This window comes from Calidris pugnax, unplaced genomic scaffold (assembly GCF_001431845.1).
Source record: "Calidris pugnax isolate Ruff unplaced genomic scaffold, ASM143184v1 scaffold326, whole genome shotgun sequence".
NCBI lineage: Eukaryota > Metazoa > Chordata > Aves > Charadriiformes > Scolopacidae > Calidris > Calidris pugnax.
In genome coordinates this window covers 1,756,229-1,778,434 of record NW_015091265.1, presented here as the reverse complement: position 1 = coordinate 1,778,434, position 22,206 = coordinate 1,756,229, and the positions used below count along the sequence as shown (strand labels likewise).

The 22,206-nt window shown below is 40.0% G+C and overlaps 1 protein-coding gene across 2 annotated transcripts in view; it reads right to left on the bottom strand.

Moving 5' to 3' along the window:
- Positions 1 to 22,206, bottom strand: part of VCAN (versican) — a 117,085-nt gene that overhangs the window by 53,917 nt on the left and 40,962 nt on the right. Inside the window, exons 6-7 of one of the 2 annotated variants that reach the window (XM_014960516.1) lie at positions 19,413 to 19,706; positions 4,540 to 7,731 (exon numbers count right to left, since the gene is read on the bottom strand). In XM_014960516.1, coding sequence (XP_014816002.1) covers positions 4,540 to 7,731; positions 19,413 to 19,706 — 3,486 coding nt within the window. The remainder of the gene's footprint in view (positions 1 to 4,539; positions 7,732 to 19,412; positions 19,707 to 22,206) is intronic. The other variant, XM_014960517.1, reaches the window with a different exon arrangement.

The window sequence follows — 22,206 nt, the reverse complement described above, 5'->3', positions numbered from 1 at the left end:
TTTTTTTTTTTTTTTTTTTTTTTTTTTTTTTTTTTTTTTTTTTTTTCAGCAGCTAATCCATTACCTTCCAGCAACAGCATCATCCCTTACCACTACAATACATAGGAGCTATGAATATGAGGGCACGAGGTGGCAAGTTTTGCATCTTTGCAGTGAAAGGCCAAGTCCTCTGTCTGCTCCGATGCAAGGGAAAGCTGCCAATGTGATAACACACCGCAGTGCTGGGCTGTTGTGCTTTCTCACTTTCATGACACGGTCACGATCCCAAGGATCCCAAGCCTGTTGTTCCACTTGAGTGAATGAAGTCCCAAGCTCTTTCCCATTACGAAACATGTGCGTGGTCCTTTCTGTAGCTTAAAAAGGGATGTTTCCCCATGCACAAATATATTTCCCTCATTAATTGGAACACCTGCCATAGATCTGCCCGTGTGCCATAGGCTGTCGGAGAAACCATGCCTTATATCCCTCATTAACTTGTGCACCTGCCTCATACTTGCTCACATGGAAGTATATGGATTGTTTGTACAATGCATTTTCTTAATGAAAACTGCTGTATTCTTACACAAATAAGCAGCTTAACCTATTCATCAATGCGTTCGTTCTTATGAGCGTTAGAGCACATTTTCCAGAATTGAAGCTAATGAACTTGACCTTCCACCAGGCCTCCAAATTACTTCTGTTTCCATGGGTAATTTTTTTTTATCTAAAAGTAACTGAAACTTCCGTTATGAAAGTTTTAATTGATTGCGAGCATGCATTTTAAAAGCTAGGTGTATAACTATTTACCTCTCGGGTAGCTTAAGAAAAGAAGTCCTCCAGGAGAAACTTTTTCTTGTCCAATAAATTTCAGGGCTTATTGTATTAAAAAATTGAAAATATTTAATAGCAACTTTCAGTTATACATGGTACTACTTTATATTAAGGTGTGTGTGTGTGTTTAAGGTAATCTAAGATCCTTGCCAGTATATTTAATTGAATTTAACCCAGTCAACATTCAATGTCTTTCAACTGCAGCCTGAGTCTACAGTAATAATGAAGAATAATATCCCCCACATTCCATACATCCATAACACATTCCATACATCGACAGCACATTCCAGCTGAAGACTTCAAAGTGCTTCAGCGAAGTTGGTGCCAGTTTAGCAAGGGCTTGAGACTGAGAAGAAAGGTGCAAGAAACCCCTCCCACTTCTCCCCTCTACCAGTGCATGGCCACAGGTGAACTCCACCAACACAGAGCAGGGATGAGCTGGTCTCACCACACTTCACCAGGAGCTGGGACACCCACTGATCGCAAAGGGACTCCTGAGCTGGAAGGGACAGGCTTTGTCGTGCTGGCTGGGACCTGCTAAAAATGCCCCCATCTCTCAAAACTCCATGCGTTTGGCATGACCCTTCTCTTCCACATGAAGCATACAGTGTTGCTCATAACTAACAAAGCCTAATAGCACCTCCACGGAGCACTTAAATATTATTATGCCTATGCTACAGATGGTAAATGGAGCTGCAGAGAATAATACTCAGCTGTGTTAGTATAATGGCAAGGTTTTTACTGTAATTAAGTGATACGGCTGATAGGAAACAAAACATGGTAGCGTAGTTCCGCTGAGCCCTGCTTCACTATTAAACTGTTGCTTCTGGCAAAAGCCAAATAACAAGGAGGTGAAGAAAGAAAAAAAAAATAATCTCACAAATATTTCCAACACTTGTGCATACACAAGAAGGAAAATATTATATTCATTTATACACAATACCATTTAAAGACCAAACCTCTCATTATTGTTCCTATTTGAAACAGCTATTATTCAAAGGGCTGTGGTAAGCAAGTTGTCATTTCTTAGGAGACACTTCTGGACTCTTGACTTGAAAATCATGAAAGCCTTTGCTTATAACCCTCACTGATTATTTTACTTCAGAATGCTAAGCTATATTACCTTGAAGACATGCCAAAGCAAAGGAGGAAAAACCTTCATTTTATCACAGACATGTAATGATGAAAACTGTATTTCATGTTCCCATTTAGCTGAGATCAAAAAGCCAAAGGTACAGTTTATGCAGCTCCTCTATGAGTGCAGATCAATTTTCATACAGAGAGTGATACAATAAGAAGCCTAACTATGTCCTAGTGAAAGGCATTTTCTAGTAATATTTGCCAAATTCATTCTTATTCAGCACCTCCAATGTACATTTTCTTCAGCACAAAGAAAAGTTTATGGACCGAGGAACAAAAAAGTGAAACTGGACTTGACAGGATTTTTCAGATGAAGTCTTTCATTTCTGGAGAAAGAAAAGAAAAGACTAACCCAAAACCTAAGACAGAATAAATCTTTGGCAGCCCTAACTTGACTTGTGGTAAGCAGATATAGGGTGCCTTTTCTCTGTGCATAGCTAAATGGAGGAATTTCCACTGTCAGATTCTGAAAACAGAAAAATAAACTCCTTTTTGACCTTGCACTAGACACATGACAAATCCCTTTATGTTTAAAGAGAATACAGATGCTGTCATATAGAGAATTTCATAATATTTCACGAAAAAGATCTTTTTTTCTATGCTGAAAGACTAAATCATTACAAAAGGCAGAATTTTAAGGATGTATAACTTTAGCTCTACTTATAAACACCCCAGACATATGCACATATAAACCTAGAAAATGCAAGTTCAGCTGCAGGACGTTTGTGAAGATGCAGAAGGCAAAACCTGAAGGAAGTCTGTCCTGAGGGCCTGATGACCCAAGTGAAAACAAGACTAGCTATGAAGAGTGGCTAGATATTCCAGCTTGAACTAATTCCTAATTTAATGAATCATATGCTGAAAAAAAAATGAAAAAAAAGTATAAAATAAGACTCTCCTTGTTGTATATGCAGAGAAATCTGGAATCAGATGCTGGTCTGAAGAAAACAGCCAGTTCCCACACCTTCCCAAACCATCCTACTTCTTTCTGTCCACCTGGAACACAGAGCTGCCCAGCACAACCCGCTCTCCCATATGCAATAAGCTGTAGAATAACTCAATAATGTAACAAGAAAAACTAGTTCACTACTACACGCTCTAACTGTTAATTATTAAGTCAAATTAATCACATTTCCACAGGTACAGAAGTATTTAATATGTGGCTTAACTCTAGTCTTCAGAAATCACCCCTCTCTTCTGACTTACCGGACTTGCCTCATTTAATTGAGATTTCCAAGACACGGCCAACATCTAAAGTGTCAGAGACAATCATGACAACATACCACAGAAACAAAAGTAGTGTTTAAATGTTAAAATAACAGAACCGAAATTTCTACTTTCTGAAATTGAGGGTTAAGCTATCACTGATATGACTTGCGCAATTTTACATCTTGTAAATATCAAGTAGGATAATAAGCATAAAGACACAAAATCCACTGCATGAAAAGTCCAATAATGATATGGCACATCTCAAAGAAACAGCTTCTACCTTTTGATTTTTCAGTGAAAGTCTACTAAGCACAAGTCTGGCAAAATCAAACAAAAGGCTTCTATAAATTATTAATTCTGTTGGGTAAGCTCTTCAAGGATATGGAGAACCAATGAGAAAATGAGAAAACAGTTTCTTACATAACCATTCAACAGCATTGCATACAGTTAATGTATAGAGGACATAAAATGAATTTTTAATGTGTTCCTTCAAAAAATAAAATAATTATAAAATAGCTACAAAATAATTAAACAGAATGCAACATGGAACCTAATAGATATTTTGAGCTTTATCCTTTTTGTCAGTTCTTTCACGCTTCATTTTAAAAAAGAAGGTTTTACCAAGACACCTTGAATAATAGTCAGTTGGCAGGCTCCTTTAATGTAAAATTGTATTGTCTTCAGCTATTGCATTATGGAGACATATTCATCATAAAACTCAACAGTTCACTGCTACTTCAGGAGTTTCTGTTCTGGATACCCGTGGAATTGAAGCTACATACACATGTACAGTGCCATCAGCTAAAAAATGTAATGAAACTAAAAATTGCATCTCAGATTCCGTAAAACAGATTAAAAAAATATTATGATATGCTATGAAAACATGCAAAAACCCTTCCCCCAAATCACAGAAGTCCACTTGTGGATTCAGTACAGTGCCTTAACCTTTTTTAGCTGACTATACTGTACATGGCATTGTTAATTGCTACAGACTAATGGAATGTTAAAATAATCTAGTGCTTCATTTAGGACTAGTAATGCATGAAATGGAAGCTGTGGAATTAAAATGCTTGTTTCACAGATAGCTGAAGTTAAACCAGTGACTCGACAGCATTGCATAAGAAAACTGGACTACTGCCATCATGACTTTTAAGAGGGAACACAACAGTTTCATATTCATTCTTACACAGAATTCTGAGGTTTCTTAATGGATAGAAAAATAGACCTACCAATATTTAGAAAGTTGCTGTCTAGATAAAACTTGTACTTTGCATCCTTCAGTGATCCAAGAAACACCTCCAGTATTTTCTAAAGCACACCAGTTTGTTATGATAAGTGGTCCATTCTGATGGACTGCAGGTCTAAAATGCAAAATCTTACCTGTGTCATTGCCTGTGATTTGAATAACATACAATCTTATGTCATTTCCACTATCAGGATGTGAAGTAGAAGGAGACACCTCTTGAGGTTGTAAAGCCTCTGTGGCCTCCTTCACTTTGGGTGGTGCAGTAGGTCGTGCAACTGCAGTAGCAGTTGATGCTGTGAAATATTCCTTATCGATTTCTGGTTCTAACATCTTTCCTGTCAAATCATCATCAGCAGTGGCTTTACTGGGAGAAACAGATTCATCAATTACGATGATGTCATTGCTTGTTACCTCCTCTTCTTCCTCAGGAATGATACGTGGTGACTTTTGAGTTACAAAAGGCTTGGATGCTGATGTAGGCTGAATTTTGTCTACAGCACTAACGGGAGATGATGTTACATCACTGAGAGTTGTTGCCTTATCTGTTGCATTAGCTGAAAATATAGACGTTTTGCTTTCTTCAGGTTCTTCTGATATTCCTGAACCTTCCAGAGTCTGGTTTGGAGAAGCTCCCAAAGTCAGATGAGTAATGCCTTCCACAGTAGAATGACCTGCTGGTGTTGTATGGAGGGGCAATGCAGATTCCCAGCTCTCTACATCACCATCTTCTTTCCTGGTGGGGGTTCCTCTGCTTTCGTATGTTTTTGCTTGGGTACCCACAGTCACAGGCACCACTTCAGTGACCTTCTCTTCTTGATCAGTAGCAGTTTCAGCTTTCGGAGTCACTGTGAGATGCAAGGTCTTGGTGCTAGTTTCATCAGTTTCCAGAACTCTTCCGGGATCTGTGAGCTTCACTGCAGGCACTGATACTTCTGTTGTTGGATATGTCTCATCATAACCTGATCCTGTCTCATCTTGTTTTTCCTGAAGAGTTGTTTGAGATGATTCAAATCCTGGTGCCGTCTTCTGTTCATGTATTTGGAAAGATGTCACAGAGAAGGTAGACTCTGTAGCACTATGTGGCTCTTTATCTTGATCTTTCGTGGAAAGTTCCTCTGGGAACACCTCGCTACCTTTTGCCGTTGTTTCTGTTGCTTCTGTATGAAAGATACCATCAAAAGGAGTCTGATCAGTAACTGGCATATCTCTGGTGACCTCATTCCCTCCAGTAACTGGAACTAGGGAAGCATCATATTCTTTCTGCAGAACTGTAGTATCTACCTTTGTTACGTCTGTAAATATCATAGATTCCTTTGTCCCTTCAAGGTCAGCTGCTGGTGTTCCTTTTCTGTCTGGAACTGTTGCCAATGACTCCTCCTCAGTTGATGTCACGATGCTTGTCTGGCCTTCCTCTGTCACTGTGTGTTTTGAGACCTCTATTTCAGTAAAGAATTCTTCAGCAGGCGTTGCTACCAATGTCTCAGTAGCCTCTCTTTGTTCACCTTCTGGTGTAGGAATGGACGTTTTCAAAACATACCCTGATGTTTCATCTCCTTCATCTTCAGTTACCCCTGTGACTGTGGGCATGGCAGTTGGCAATACAGTAACACCTGAGGAGCTAAAAGGCTTTATTGTGGCACTACTCTCATCCACTGATATTTTGGATACTGTGATCATTTCCAAATCCAAAGAGCTGCTTGTGTGAGAGACACCTGTAGTATCCTTCCTCTGATCAAAATCAGTTGATACAGCTTCTTCATCACTTGTTGTTTCTGCTGGCTCCATGCTTGTCTCAGTTTCATCTGTAACTGCTGAAACTGGAGCTCCTGGATGCTCTGTATTTTCTGTAATTTGCCCTGGAGATGATGTAGGCTCCATTCCAGAGATACCATCTTCTGTATCTAACTCATGTATTCTCTCAGTATGAGATGACTCTTCTGTCATATACCCCTGATCTTTATCTGTTGGCAGCCACATGCCAGAAGCTGGAGGAGCCTGTGTGAACTTCTCACTTGCAGAACATCCCTCAGATCCTGCTGTAAGACACGCAGGAATGACAGTTGCAGTCTTAACATCCATTGTTCTTGTTTCTGGCTCCTTCGTTTTCTCCTGCTCCTCTAAAACGAATGATTCTGCTGTTTGCTGAGACGAATGGATAACAGATGCGGTGTCTTCTCCAAAGTATTTTGGGGAAACAGTAGTTCCTGAGAGAGCAATGGCCTCAGATCCTGTTTGATTAACAGTTGATACAGAAAAGGATACAGGCATTCCAGATGACACTGTAGGCTGCACATCTCTCAGGTCCTCTCTGCTTCCTTCAGCTGATGCCTCATTATCAAACACTGTCGCAGAACTAAATTTAACGAACGGAGTTGACTCATCTGCTGTGGAAAATTGTCCAGTGGTTACTGCATGCTCATCTACGAGTGTCTCTGATGCAGCAGGCACCTCTGACTCTGGGACACTACCAGTAGCCATGCCAGAAACTCTATCAGGCACAACGGTGTACATACTCTCTCTGCCCTCCCCCTCTGTAGTAAGATCATACTGATCAGTGAACATAGATTTAGGGATTACAACAGTTGTAAGTTTCTTGTCAGATTTTGCCTCCATTGACTTTTTTGTGGGTTCTTTTGTGGAGTGGGCACCAAGATACATATTCTCTTTTGTTAGTGAAACTGAAGTCCCTGTCCTGGGAAACTCTCTCCGAGAAGCTGGTAGCAAGCTATCTGTAGCTGTCATCATAGGACCCACTTCTATTTGTTCAGTCTGATTATCAGCATCATGTTTTTGTGTATCATCTCCTGTTTCAGTATCTTCCCACGAACCAGTGGAACTCTTAGCTACAGCTGTGCTATCCTGAAAAATTATAGAGGTCAAGAAAGCGTCCTCAATGCTTTCAGACCTACCTTGTTCCTCGGGCAATTCTGCTTCAGAGTAAGTGTGCTCCAGTTCCAAAGCTGCAGATGTGCTCTCTGTTAACCTTGGTGAAACATCATATTCAGTCCTTCCCAGTGTATCGTAAGTGCTTATTTCGCCATCTGTGACAGTCTGAGGTAGAAGGGTGGTTAACTTAATGTTTTCCATAAGCACCTCCATTTCCCTTTTTTCCTCAGCCACATCAGTAGTCATTTCTGTGTCTTCTTCAGTCTCTAGGGTTGTTTCCTCCAAAGCAGGGACTTCTGCTTGGGTGACAGCCACTTCCGTAACTGAAGTCTCAAAAACAGGAGGTTCAAGAGTAACTTTAGTAGGTGATGATTTCACACTGTCAGTTTTCAGAGATGTGGTCAGCTTAACTGTTGTAGGCTCTGTTATGACTTTTTTACCTTAAAAAAGAAAAAGGAAGGGTTAAGGAATCATTCAGCGAGAACATAAACAAATAGTACTTTAATTCAGTTTGAACGTTCCCAGCAAAAACTAAATGCTACACTGAGAAATAAATATAAGGCCAAAGGCTTTAGATGATAGTTGTTTAGTGTACAACAGAGCTTTGAATGACATAAAATAACACATTATAAAGCTGCAGAACATCTGACAATGTCAGATGAAATGAGAAGTATTCTTCATAGCCATTGTTTATAGAATTACCCCTAGAAGTCCTCATATTATACGAGTACCCATCAGACAGCTAAGTGCTGATGAGGGAATATAAAAGTTTATTTCATGATGTCATGAATAAGTGGTACTGCAAACCTGTGGGTTTTCTTCAAAGCTTACTGTAGCATGCAACTCATGTATAAAGGGAGCGAAATACCACTTTGGTTTATTTTCAGCACATAATTACAAATTGCGAAAAGGAACCCACACAGGAGTAAGAGCGTGCTTAAGCAACAGGAACAAACATGCCACCAGAAAGTGCTGTTTTACGATGCCGCAAGAGATGCTGCCCTGCATTTAAATTATATGGAGAGAAATTTATTATGGGGAAAGGTGAGAACAGTAAACCATAAGATCATAAACTTAATACTATAATGATGTTGATCTTTGGAAAACACTTCAAAGATGTACATATGAAACACCTTCTCACACAAAAGTGCTTCTATGGGAGTGTAGAACATGAAAAGGCAGAGTGTTGAACCCTCTGTATGACGGGAAGAATAAGGGGGTACCTACCCTAGATTCACAAGAAACACAAAGAAAGGTCTTTCCAGTGAACCAAATTCTGAAGTTTTAAAGAACCTTGCTGCCTTATCCCTTGTCCACTCCTTCTGCCACAGATTTCGATACAATGTGAGGAAGAAAGGTGTGCCAACAACCATGACACTGTAAAGTCTTACATCAGATTTTAAACTCCTGAAAAAGGTGAGTTTATGCTACAAAAACATTATTTACTTGTGAAAAGCCCTGGGTGGAAACACCTTCCCCAGTTCTTCCAGGTTGGTAATCTTCAAAAGGGAAATGGGAGCAGACAGGCGAAAGATGTGAATGTCTTAAATCGGTGCTGTTAATTGCTAAACGACTGAGAGTCAAAATCCTTATCTGGATGCGAGTTAAGAGCACAACATGGTCCTTTAAACCACACTGAGCATGTGAAGAATGCATTGAACAGGCTGTGTATATGACTAACTGCTTACCAGACACAACGACACCTACAGCTTCTTGCAAAAGAAAAGACTGCTCAACTTCTAATTGAGCAAAGAAGTGTGTTCCTCTAACATGCAGAAATCAAAGCAATTACAGTATTTTAGAAGAAAATATTGAAGCCAAAGGCTCGTTATTACAGCTGTGAGTTAATAAAAGAGATCAGGAAATTTTACTCAATGTAAGGCATGATTACTATTTATCAGGGGAAAAAGTGAGTTCTTAGATAGGATTTTTATTTCCTGATGTATGGGAATGAAGACGTTATAGATAATGGTGCAGCCTCTGACTGACTCAGGACTTGCATCTAACAGCATGAGCAAAGAAGAGGAAGAAAAGCGAAATACTTAAGTCAGTCACGTGTTTGTGCAATGACAGTTTATACTCAAGCATACACAGTATGTATGCATTAAATCAGTTCTTTTCACATACCCATGTCTAATTAGGTACCCCTTTGATATTTGTAGATATGAATTCTACATGTGTATGTGAGGGTCACACAAATATTTGTTTAGTTTCACACACCAAGCTCTGAAAATCTCACATTTGCAAGAGACCTATTTGATTTAACCTGAGGGCTTGCCTTCAAGACAAGCCTGAAGACAGGCTTGCTAGATGATGGCTGCTTAGGATTTCTAGAAGAATGGGTAGATTTACAGAGAAGAGAAATGAGGAAAAAAGAGCTGATATTTCAGCTTTCTTGACTGAGAAGTGAAAGGGAAAAGGAAATTGTGAGGGTAAGAAAATATGGCGTTGCAATGTTTAGAAGTCGTGGTGTTCTTTGCCAGCAGAAAAGGGAATGGATTCTTTTCCCTACCATATGTTAAATCTTTTTGTGGTTTTACAAAGAAGACTTAGCTACTTACATACTCTTTTTTTTTTTTTTTTTGTAGATTAAAACTTTCAGTTGAGCAAGAAGGAATAAAGTTCTTGAAATCTCAGTAATCAAAGCACAGCCTCAACACAAGTGATTTTTGTGTTTTGGGGTTCTACAACCTAAAGTGTGTCTTTCTTACTCTTTTCAATGCCTATGTGATTCAAGTGTGAGACGGAGTTCACACAATCAAGAATCAACACATTCTTATATTTTTTTCCCTCTCTACTTGCATGAGTAAGGTTTAAACCACAGGATTTTACTTCAAACTAGGGAGTGAGGAGCAACTCAAGTAAGTTAGCATTGTCCTGATGTGTGGTAGTTGGCAAGGGTTTAATTTCTACTAAAACATCGACCAATTTGCCTTAACTGTTCATTTTTTATGGCAAAATGGAAAGGATACAACATAGTCTCATATTCTCCTACTACTATTCTCCTTATTCTTATTAAGGATAAGTTTTCTTACTGCCAATTGAATTTTTTTTGTTGCTAACACCAAGTACTCTTTCAGACCCCAATTACCGTATTTTAAGTGACTATCAAGATCACCGTGAAAGAATATGAAAACTGAATACCATCTAACAAAGTTAGGCAAAAAAATGAAGGCATGGGGATAGATTTTAAAATCTGTGGAAAAAAAGGGTAATTTTATGTCATCACTGCTGGGAAATTGTGTGCACTTACAAGCATTTATGTAGCTTCCCAATTTCCAAGAAATGTTTGGAAGTCCCAAAAGTTCACATATTTATGCTTGAGATGCAGCTATTTGTTTTTTGTGACTCACTATCTGCTAAGTACTTGTTAAAATAGGTACACTTTTATGAAGTAAACCTGAAAAAACACTAAGCGTATTTGATTCACTTATACTTAAATGAATCAATAAATATTAAATTCATATGCTTGTCTAAGAAAAACACAGATTTTTTTAAGTTTATAACTACCAGTGTGCAAAGAGCAGTTCTGGTTAAAATCAACTACAGGCCCTCTAAAACTGCTTTGTCATAAATATGATACATAATATTTTTCGTACAGATCATTCAGGTTTGCAAACTTATTTGAGTGGATCAAAAAAAGATGCTACTTCAAGGAGAAACCTATCAATATGTTGGAGTTTTTTCTGCAGGAAAAGAAAAAAACAAAGAGAAGGTTGCTTTTTTAATAGACTGAACATCAGTTTGAACTGTCGTCCACTCCACCCAGATGTTTTGCATTACTGTATTCCTTGCATCATGCATGCAATATGCTATCTCCTTTGTCCTTCTTCTGATTCAAGATATGAGGCAGATTTTCCTAATAAAATTCATGAACATATTAGCAGCAAGAAAGCAAATTATCTCACCAACAGCTGCTCAAAGACTATCTTGACATTTTTTAATCGATTCCTTTTATATTGAATAACATATATGAAGTTGATTTAGGATGGAGTATATGACTTTGCAGAGAGACTATATTTTTTCACTCTCTGTTTATTTATTGTATGCCTTCACTGTACAGCATGTTCTTCCTCTTCTCTCCTACTATTGTTTAAATAAGGATTCAATATAATGGAGTAATATTAAAACTTAATATTTTTTCAAGGAAATCACACTATACAACTTTAGCAGTGTTTTAACTTTGTGATTACCAAATAAGGATTTTTATATGTTCTGTGCTGTTTAATAATAATTTCAAGATCCGAGTGTACTTCCTGGAGGAGAAAATACTTATTTTAAAGATCATATATATATTAAATATCTTTTTTTCAGCATAACCAATCCCACAAAATTTTCAACCCTGTGTTCAGCTTGAACCACTTGAGCAGTTTCTCTGCACTCAGAAATATTGTTTATGTATTTACGTTTAGGTACTACTTAACAACTTGGAAGAACATAGACCCTACAGACAGAAAAAAAAATTGTTCTGAGTCATTGCCAACAGCCAAAACAACAAAAAAAATGTTTTAAGTCAGAACAAAACCTGGAAAAAGTGAATTCTTTCTGTGAATAACAGCCAAAATAAATTATTCCAAAATATTAGTAATATCGAGACAGTCAAAATTAATGGTTTAACACCTTCCAGCCCATTTAGAGCATGATGCCTATGCAGAGAGGGTCCTATGCTTAATTTTTATGTATTTTTGTATGTTAATTTCTGTTTGCTGCTTTGTTAAGTTTGTTCTGTGTGTCTGTCCCTTCCCTGCTACCAGCCCTGAATGGTCTTGATTATTCCCCTGACTCCAAGTGTTATGCCAGCTGGAGTTTAAACTACTGACAGAACCTCCCAAATTGGACAAGTCTTAAGAGTAAGAACAGATCAAAAAACATAAAAATGGGTGCTCTGAGTTATAGACTGAGCCAGAAACCTGGCATCCTCTTCACACCAATGCCCAAGGTACTTCTCTTCCAGCTAACAAAGCAGTAGAGGCAGCGGCGAACACAGATACTCTTAAGTAAAACCACTTGTTATTTCATAACTTCTGAAGTCAGACGGTTAAAGGGGGAAACATAATGTTATCTCCTGGTTTCCCCACATGCAAGTGTAGTTCTGTGAACAAATTATAACCTGTCAATCTATTCACAAAAGAGCATTTCTCTTTCCACGTTATTTATAACAAAACTGCCAAAGAGGACAGAAAATCAGTGAGCCTTTTTAGTCAGCTCTTCCTAATGAAATCAGTATCCCAGCACCAAATAAAAGCAACAGGCTTTGCTTCCTGACTACAAAAACAAACCAAAGAACAAAGAGAGCCAAGTCTATCACTCAACCCAGGACCCAACAGCAAAAATTTTGATGCTTTGCTCTCCTCAGCTAGTGTGGAAAGAGACAAATTGCCCCTATGTCCCATGAGTGGACCCAGTTCCCACAGCAGTGAGCCAAGGTAATAAAGGGCAAAACATATTTATCTTTCCTGTGCTTGAACACCTACAGAGATGCATCATTTTACTTTTTCACCCTGTTGCTCCTAACCCTGTCCCCATTACCTGACCCGTTCAGTGATTTGAGGGAATGAAAGGGAAATGCCTTCAACTGTGTCCTCTCTTCTTTCCTCTTTTCCTCTGCCCACCATGTTTGCCTAGCAGTATTCTTACAGTACTCAGTTTTTAATGAGTCAGGTAAAGGTAATTTCACTTCCTCTGGCAAAAGAAGTGTCTTCTCCTGTAGCTCCACCTCCTGAGGCTCCAAACAGTTGCTCCACGTGCACCAGCTAGATTGATAAATCAAGTTCTCTCTCTTCATGCTTTATACAGCATTTAAAAGGTTAAGCTGCACCCCCACCACCTCCTCCTTCTCAAGGTGAGGTATTAGTGAGGTCTATGCCACAGGATTGCCTGAAGTGGATTGAAATCTTCTTGCTGTTTTCAGCATGGTGTGAATAACTTCTCAAAATTCCTTCAACATGCAACTGAAGCAGAGTGGGGTAAGAAACACCCTGCGAGCTGTTCATGTTGCACAGCTGCTGTGATGTTTGCCTGTTGCTATAAGCCCAGCAGAGAGCTGCAGGGATTTGTCCCTCCCACACCTGGTCCAAGTTATTACCGGAGATCTCTGCAGCTATGCAGGTCTTGCTAAACTGCATATCTGAGAGAAGCACAGAGATCTGCAAAATAATAAAAGCTAGAGAAGTATTATTAGGTAGTAGCTGCCTCGCTAAGGCAGCCTAAGCCCTTCACGTAGCTTCACCTTCACAGAGGGGAAAGGAAGAATGAGCAGAGCCAGCATCCTTGTGCACACTGCTGTGGTCAGTGCCATGACCTTGAGATGCTTGCCTGCCTCAAGGCATTTCACCCATTCTGAGACTGGACTGTGAAATGCTGGAGGACCAGGGGGATTATTATGTTCAGCACTCTACTCCGTTTCACTTTCTTCAGATCAACAGTTTTGTTTCCTGGGTGTCACCATGCCCAACATCTTGAGTATTCCGTGGTCATTCCCAAACTCATCAAAAATCCACAGATCTCCCGTAATACAGTCCCTGACATCAGGCTGGAAATAATTCCCTCATCCAGGAAATAGCTCGGACATGCAGCTACCAACGGTTGCTGTGGAGAAGGACAGAACTGCCTAGTTATTCAAAGTTTTCCGAACTAAGTCACATGCAGCAAAAGGGAAGGCAACATTTCTTCCGCCAGCTTTTGAGCAATGCCTAAAAATCTTATCCTTTCTGCTGCTGGACAAGTGGAGCAGAGCTGATGTCTTCTGAGCCTTAGCCTGCAATCACGGTGGCTCATATTGTATCTGGCAGTCCCTACATTTGGCCCCTCCCAAAGAAGGGTATTTTTTGTCTTTCTCTGCTGAGAGGTCCTCCATAGAAGAACATTGCTTTTGCATTACCAAACACCCCTGTCCTAGCAAAATACTCTTACTTGAAATGACAAGAAAGAGAGGATTTGTGTCGGAGAGGTTTTGGGGTGGGTAGAGGATAGGTTTTGGGGTAGATAGGCGATAGGTTTGCAAAGACAGGTTCTCCCCTTTCATCTTACAAAGGTATGTGGATGCTTAAAAGGAAGGTGGATGCTTCCTCTATTTTTTCTGTAAAAATGTGGTCTGATTTTGAGCTTAAGGCAGATGAAGCACCAAAGAAAGAGGCCCTCAGTCACAAGCAGCAGTTGACTTGGACACACTCTCGATGGGGCTGTATTGAAACAATCAAACAGCGTGGACTCCGCTCATGATGAACATACATAGGAACGTTGTCTCAGAACTGGAATTTTCCAATCTCCAGCTAAAACGAAATCATAGTGCCAAACCAAAGTGGCATAACCAGAGAGAAACAACAAAGGTGCATGAAACAAAGTCAAAATGAAAGAGCAAGTCTGAAACAAAATGTTAAAATCCAGAGCGAAACAGTCAACACATGTTCTGCGTCAAGCAAAAAAATGTTTCGCTGTAAGACATGCCAAAATCAATACAGGTCTATGAAAGGGTTCAGCTTTAATAAATCAGTGTTTCTCAGACAAAATGCAGATTTATGTGTCAAAGATTCAAGCACCTCTATGTCTGAAGTTCATCAAGTTCAGCTTTGTTGCAGGCATGTAGGGCAAAACCCGTATACAGTTTGATTAGTGCATTTCTGGAGTCAATTTCATCTACAGATACTGTTGTATAAAATGCCCTGTCCAAAGCCAGTTGAAGTCTGTGGCAAGATTCCCACAGACTTCAGTGAATTAGACCTGGTGAGACTGGCGGGCTGAGGGATGGAATTAGATAAATACCCTATAGCTCTATGCAAGAACTAACTTAAATAGGTACCTATTTAAAATGACTTTTTTTTTGCTGATACAGTATTTTATTCTCTTGCAAATAAACATAAGTGTTCAGCAACAGTTGTTCTACCTTTTTTTTAAATTATTTTTCATTGTAAATAGAAGTCCTATTTGAAAATTTTTCCTCTGATGATGGCGTCCAAAGAGTTTCAAGTACTTAATCATGTGTCAAACCTGAAACTTTTTCAAGCCCCATCAGATACATGGTTAGGTAACTCTCAGAAGAAAAGAAGAACTAAAAAGTCTGGCAAAAGTCTTGGAGGGATAAGAGGAAACACGCGGATAATGTTTCAGAAACTCAGAGCCATGTGGTTTCTGTAGAGTGAAGAACACTTGTGATCAAAGGGAAGAAGGCTTTGGGTTCTTTTAACAAGATTTTTAGATTTTAAATCATGTATCATTAGTCTGGGCCACTTTTATTTTCATAAAGTCAAGGCACTTTACTGTACAATGTAATTTTGTAACCAGAACAGTGCTAAGTTAAAATCCTGAACTTAACTGTACTGTTAAATGTTGTCCAGGTTGGCTGCTTTATTGAAACTAGTGCATAACATTTCTAAGTTGAATTCACTGCTTGGGTTACTGTTTCTCATGTATTTTAATAAACATGATTCCTTTTAAAAGTAAGTACAATGTTCAAAACACCAACTGAATTTTCTTTTGGCCGCAATTGAAAATTAATATTTTGATATTTTCCACCAGAGAGACTTTTAATCACAGGATATAGAGCAAAGGCTCTATATCTGCAGAAAGAGACATCCCCTTTCTTAAATATACAATTTGTCTTTGTAATGACTAAACCAGATTGCCTGCTTTGCCGCAAGTCTATTGCTTCAGAGTATGTGTAAATTCAAGCACTGGACTCATCCTTTTTGTGGCTGGGAGGCATTTGTTGTGGTGACCTTCCTCAGGGAGCATTACTCAGCATGAGTAAAAGTGGCGGACGCAGGTCCTCCATCATTGACATTTCACTTCAGATGAAACGTGCACCTCGTGGCCATAACCCTCGAAGCTGAGTCAATGGGAACTTCACCATCCTTCACACAGGAGGCAGAGGAAACTTTACAGGGATGCTGTAAAAAAACTGAGATCACCACTTGAACATCTGTGCTGCAGACCTTGGGCACCGGTGCTACCTGGGTCGCTGACTTGATCCTGCCACGTTCACAGGGGTGCTCTGTGTTTTACCCTTTATCTGACAAGTATCTTGTAAATGCATGTATTTCCTTCTTTGTCAGCAACAGAAAGTTTTTGCTGGTGTGACTGGGTACCACGGTAAGGAGGGAAACATCACAATGTAGACTGAGACAGCAAATGAGCACAGTGACTCCAAATGAGCTTGGAGTGCACTGGAGTTACACAGAAAGAGTCAAGATGTTAGGGAGGACTGTTTTGTTGTCTGGTATGCTGAGAATTGCCACTCAAAAGCTTCACACTGAGCTAAAAGCAGTCAGAGCTTGGGGATAGCGGAGTTTATGTGATGCACTGAAACTTTGAAATAGAGATAATGAGAAGTCTTGCAAGAAACTTCTAAACAAAAGATGATTTGAAACAAGGATTTAAACTCCAGCCTCCTGCTATACTAAAGAAGAATTTTTTTCTTTCTCTCCCTTTTTCTGCCCCAAAAAAAGGGACTAGCTCCAAGGCTCCAACAGGAGAGTGTGACTCACTCCACAGCCGTTGCTTCAGGCAGCTGCTTGAGATGTGAAAGACCAAGACGCTGGGCAGCGAGTACTCATTACTCACCACTTGCATAAATCTTTTAGCAAAAGAAATTAAGAGTTACAGCTGGTTCCTGTGAGATCCTGAGCACCTTCTGAGAGGGAGAGAGAGCTTTCAGTAACTTCTGAAATATGTGGCAGACAGGCACCCCAAAGGAGGGTACATGGTTCAGCATTACACTCCCGCATTTCCCTACATGAAACCAGATGTATTTGACAAAACCTGAGTCATCTAGCTAGCAGCATTTAATTAATTCTGATGTAATGTTCATTGCAATTAAAATTGCTAGAGAGCAGCCCACTGTCTACCAAATTGTGTTCGTTCTGTTTAGTCTTTTTTTTCTCTTGTAAAAGTGTTGATAGTCATAGACTGTCTACCTCCCGGGTTGCAAGCTGATGAAATATTTACTCTCCATGTATCAAGGGCAAAAGTTTGCAGAGCAAGCAGTTATACAGAAGGAAGCAGCCTAATGCTTATCAAGGATGTTTTCAGAACAAATGGTATGTCACTAGAATTTGTTAACTAAAACTTCTGGAAAGAACATTGAAAAGGCACATGTTGTTTGAAAGGGGTGAAATTCACACAAACAAAGAGATAGTTGGAATTTCTCCTAACAAACAACTAGATTACAAGCAAAATGACCAGTCCCTACTTTGGACTTTTAGAGACATTGATGAATTTAATCCCCATTAAAGTCAGTTTGACCCCTGACACTAAAAACCAATCATAAACAATTTCGGGGAGGAACAGAAGGAGTGGTATGACAAAACTCTGCTCTGCAGATTACAGCACACACTCCTGAACTTAACGAGTTAGTCTTCATTCCTGTATGCGGTTCCCTTGAAGTCCATTAGGACTACTTCCACATGCAAAGCTTTGGAACAGCTTACCCACAAGCTATAAATTTTTAAAAAAAACCCAAAAATAACAGAACAATCCTATTTTAAAATATTGCAGGGAAGAGTGTCTGAGGACAGCCAGACTGTAATGTTACACCAGATGTTGGGATTTCTTCTCAAGCAGTAAGGTTTGCTCATAAACGAGCCTCCAATGCCTAAGTTGGAAAGATCTGCAGCTGCAGTTTGTTCATCATCTGCAAAAATGGGGACAGTAGAGGGTGCGCATTTCAAGCAGTTCTGACTTACAGTCATAGGACTGAGTCCCAAAAAACTAGATATTTGTATTTAAAGATCAAGTTCTGAACTTTTAACTCAACACAAGTAGCCACTACATGTTAATGTGAATTGTACTAGCTGCAGCTACAGGAACTTCCTTGAACAGAGAGGCCTACAGGAACACTGTTGAGCAGTCCAACCACTCTATGTTGCTGAGGAGGCTGCAAGTCTCAGGCAAACAGGATATTCACCTGGGAAGAAGCACTCTGATCTGTTAGATGTGATGGAGCTTCCAACAGTATGTGTCCCCTTGCACAAAGAACACTCCTGTGATGGAGGAGATCTTAAAGGGTAGAAGCAAGGTGATGGGATTGTCTCTTAACAGACACAGAGAGCTGGTCTGTGGTATTTGAAAGGGCTGCACAGAAATTTACATTATGAGATGCGTGGATGGGTTTCTGGAGGCGTAGAGCAAGTAGTCATCACTAATGACAGAGAGAAATGTAGAAGGGATGTTCTGGAGGAGGCAAGGCAGATGAGACCAGGACCTCCATGGTGGTGGTCTGTGAAGCACTGCTAGTTCCAGGAAGGCCTGGGAGACAAGCAGGGATCTGGAACTGATGCACAGGTGAGATGATATAAGGAAGACAAACTCGAGTACACTAGAAGTCGGTGAACCTTTGGGACAAAAAGAATCTATGAAGGACAAGCTGCACCATAGTAACAGCAGTCACTGAAGATTGAAAAGGTTACAGAGGAATATTTAACCCTAAAGCCAAAGGACAGCTGACGGGTGTGGAGCTGTGGTTTAGCCGATGCAGTCTACCAGCGTGAATGTGGCAAATGCTTGATGGGCCCTTAAAAATACCAGTAGGGAAACAAGCAGCAGTAAGAAAGGCAATTTAGATCATGCACAGTACCAACTGGCTGGCAAATAACACTGAGCGAGTGAGAAGAGAACCTACAACTGCTTAGGAAGCTTAAAAAATATGACAGGGCAAACTGCCTGGAATTCAGAGATAGCCCCCAAATTACCAGCATCTCAGAGACCTGAAAATGGCCAAGCTTGCATGTTTTCTGTAAACATCCTCTGTTATTGCCATCATTGGTCAAGCAGGACACTTTTTCCATTCTATGTTCATTGACACAACACAAAGATACCAGGGTGCACCCAGGCACCAAAGTGTGTAACATCTGCAGACTCAGGGTGACTGTGGGTACAGAATGTCACTCTGTGCAAAAACACTGAAATCTTACCTTAAAACATTGCCTACGTTTACCTGCCAATGTTACCTAAAGACATTTGTTTTAGTTCAGCTTTTCTCTCTTTTTTTTGTAAAACCATAGTGATAAAACAATTTTTTTAAAAACACATGCATGCCACAAGAACTGAAATAAAACACATATTAAAGAAAGGATTAGCACGGTGAGCATACTGAAAATTGTAAATAATAATAAAAAAAAAAGCTTACGTTCATAGCAGTAGGCATCAAACTTGCTATCTGGGTAAGGAAAGCCTGTTTGGTTCTCATAGCGATACAGGGTTCTCACCCCAAGTAAACCTCCTCCACACTGGGGTCTTGCCACGGAGGCCGGGTAACGAACGCTGCCATCCGCCAGCCAGCCATAGTCACACTGGTCAAAGCCATTCCTCCAGGCCACGTACAGGTTCCCAACTGAAGCCAGAACGCCGTCTCTTTTCCGACACAGCTCTTTAGCTTCCTCAAAGGTGAGCTTCTCGGGGACTGAGACGTGAACCACTTCATCTAGAGGAAGAAAGCAAAAATAAAAAAGACTGAGTATCACGTTCCACCATCGAGTCAGCTTAGTTCCTTTCTTCCAGTCAGCGTCCTGCAAGGGTGGGGGTTTTTTTCCAAAATTTGTTTGAATAGTTTCTTTCTTAAAAAAAAAATCAGATACTTGGAAAATCAAACGTTCCAGATTTGAATAGGAAAACGAACCTATTACAAAGCATGAGGATTTATATTCTAAATTTATGCCACGAAGTATTGGGCACTGGTGAGGCCTCACCTCAAGGGCGGTGTTCAGTTCTGGGCCCCTCACTACAGGAAGGACATAGAGCTGCTGGAGCGTGTCCAGAGGAGAGCCACCAAGCTGGTGAGGGGTCTGGAGAACAAGTCATAAGAGGAGAGGCTGAGGGAACTGGGCATGTTTAGTTTGGAGAAGAGGAGGCTGAGGGAGGACCACATTGCCCTCCACAACTACCTGAAAGGAGGGTGTAGAGAGGTGGGTGTTGGCCTCTTCTCCCAAGGGAATAATGACAGGACCAGAGGAAATGGTCTGAAGTTGCGGCAGGGGAGGTTTAGGTTAGATATTAGGAAGAATTACTTTACTGAGAGAGAGGTCAGGCACTGGAACAGCCTGCCCAGGGAGGTGGTGGAGTTACCATCCCTGGAGGTATTTAAGAAACGTGTAGACATGGCTCTTCAGAGCATGCTCTAGTGCCTCAGATTGTTGGTTTGTGTTTGTTTGTGGGTTTTTTTGGTGTGTTGGTTTTTTGTTTTGTTTTGTTGAGTTTTGGGGGGGTTTTTTTGTGATTGGACTCGATGATCTCAAAGGTCCCTTCCAACCATGAAGGTTCTGTGATTCTGTAATAGGCATGGTTGGAGATTGAGTCCCTCCCTCCGTCTCTAGGCAGAGGTAACCACAGCCTCTGTGACCCCTGTTGGAGTAGACTTTGCAGCTCAATTGTGCTAATTAAATCCAGTCCAACAGAATTTACTTCTCAGTAAAACAAATCTTTTACATCTGCAGGCCTTTTACCTGACCTTTTTAGTCATCACTAGAATCTCACTCGAGACACATAAAAAAAGCAAATGTTCTTCACTGACTGCGCCACAGCAGCTTTTAATGTCATATTTCCATCAGTCTTAATCTTGCCCCATGGGGAAACAGGTGAGGGAATGCACTAAACATGTTGCATGCACAAAGCCCTTTTTGTGTAAAAAAGTTAAATTGCTCTAGAATGCTGGTAGTATAGTTTAGCTTCCACAGAATAAAAATTTGTAAATAATACCTATCCAGTTGGAAACTGAAACAAAACAAACAGCAAACCTAATATTTTACTTCCAAGTTAAATGATCATTAAGCAGTTGGCTTGGTTGTCTCAGTCACCCAAACATTACAAACAAAATCAAGGCTCTAATGTTCATGTCCTGGGAATGAAACACTACACTGACTCCTTTCTAAGTTTTCTCTCAAACTTCAGATGGAACTGATGAGACTTAAAATCAACATGTTCAGCTGTAGAAAACAGTGCAAATTCAAAATATTTTTTACAAGAGAGTAGTTCTCCTCTTCAACTACAGTAGGCCAGAACACAACAGTCCCTGTTGCAGAAAAGCACTGCTTACTCATATTGGACATGGAATCTGTCTGACTTCTGCAGTTGTCTCAAGGCGACCGAGCAAAAGGCAGACAGAAACTACATCACCCCAAGCAGTTTCATTCACATCAATATTACGCTTGTTTCAGGCTTGAAAGGAATGCAAGTGTGAAAGGAGGCAATGTGCCAATTTTCTTTTTCCTCCTAGGTAGAAACTCTTGATTTGTTATTACAGCTGTAACATCAATTCCATAGTGTGTAAGTTGCTTTATACACGTTCAGGGAGTTTCTAACTTAGAGGTAAAGGGACAGAGTGTGTCTACTGGAGAGGGACAGATAGGGAAACCAAAGAATCATTCATCCTCAGAAGGACCAGAATGCTTCATTCAGCTCTTCAGACCACACAGATACTGCACTTTTTATTAAACACTTCTGCAGAAGACAGCTTTCCGTCAAGGCACAGATCTGGTATTTTGGCCAATATAGTATGATCAACACAATTATCCCACCACACTGTCCCAACAGCAGTATCATGAAACAATGGAGCAAAGAAAGACTTCTCTCTTCTGAGGACTTTTCATTTATCCTCTCACGCAGCAGCCACATACAAAAAATAGTAGTTAAAATGATTGCAATTAAATAGCAGATATCGCTCTGGTTAGACAAGAAAATTAGACAAGAAAAACAATGCATTTTAATGGTTTCTAGAAGCAACTAGGATGGATCAAAATAATCTCAAGCAATCCCACAACATTCCTTCTGGAAGAAACTTATTGAATACACAGGAAAAATGGGTAAACTGTGCAAGACTAATAGCAAAGCAATTTTTCCATCGACTGATCTGGATCACTGCCTCCAAATTGAGCTTGTGCGTAACACCATTAAAGTTAGGGGTATTTATTCCTCTGAGCTGTCATCTG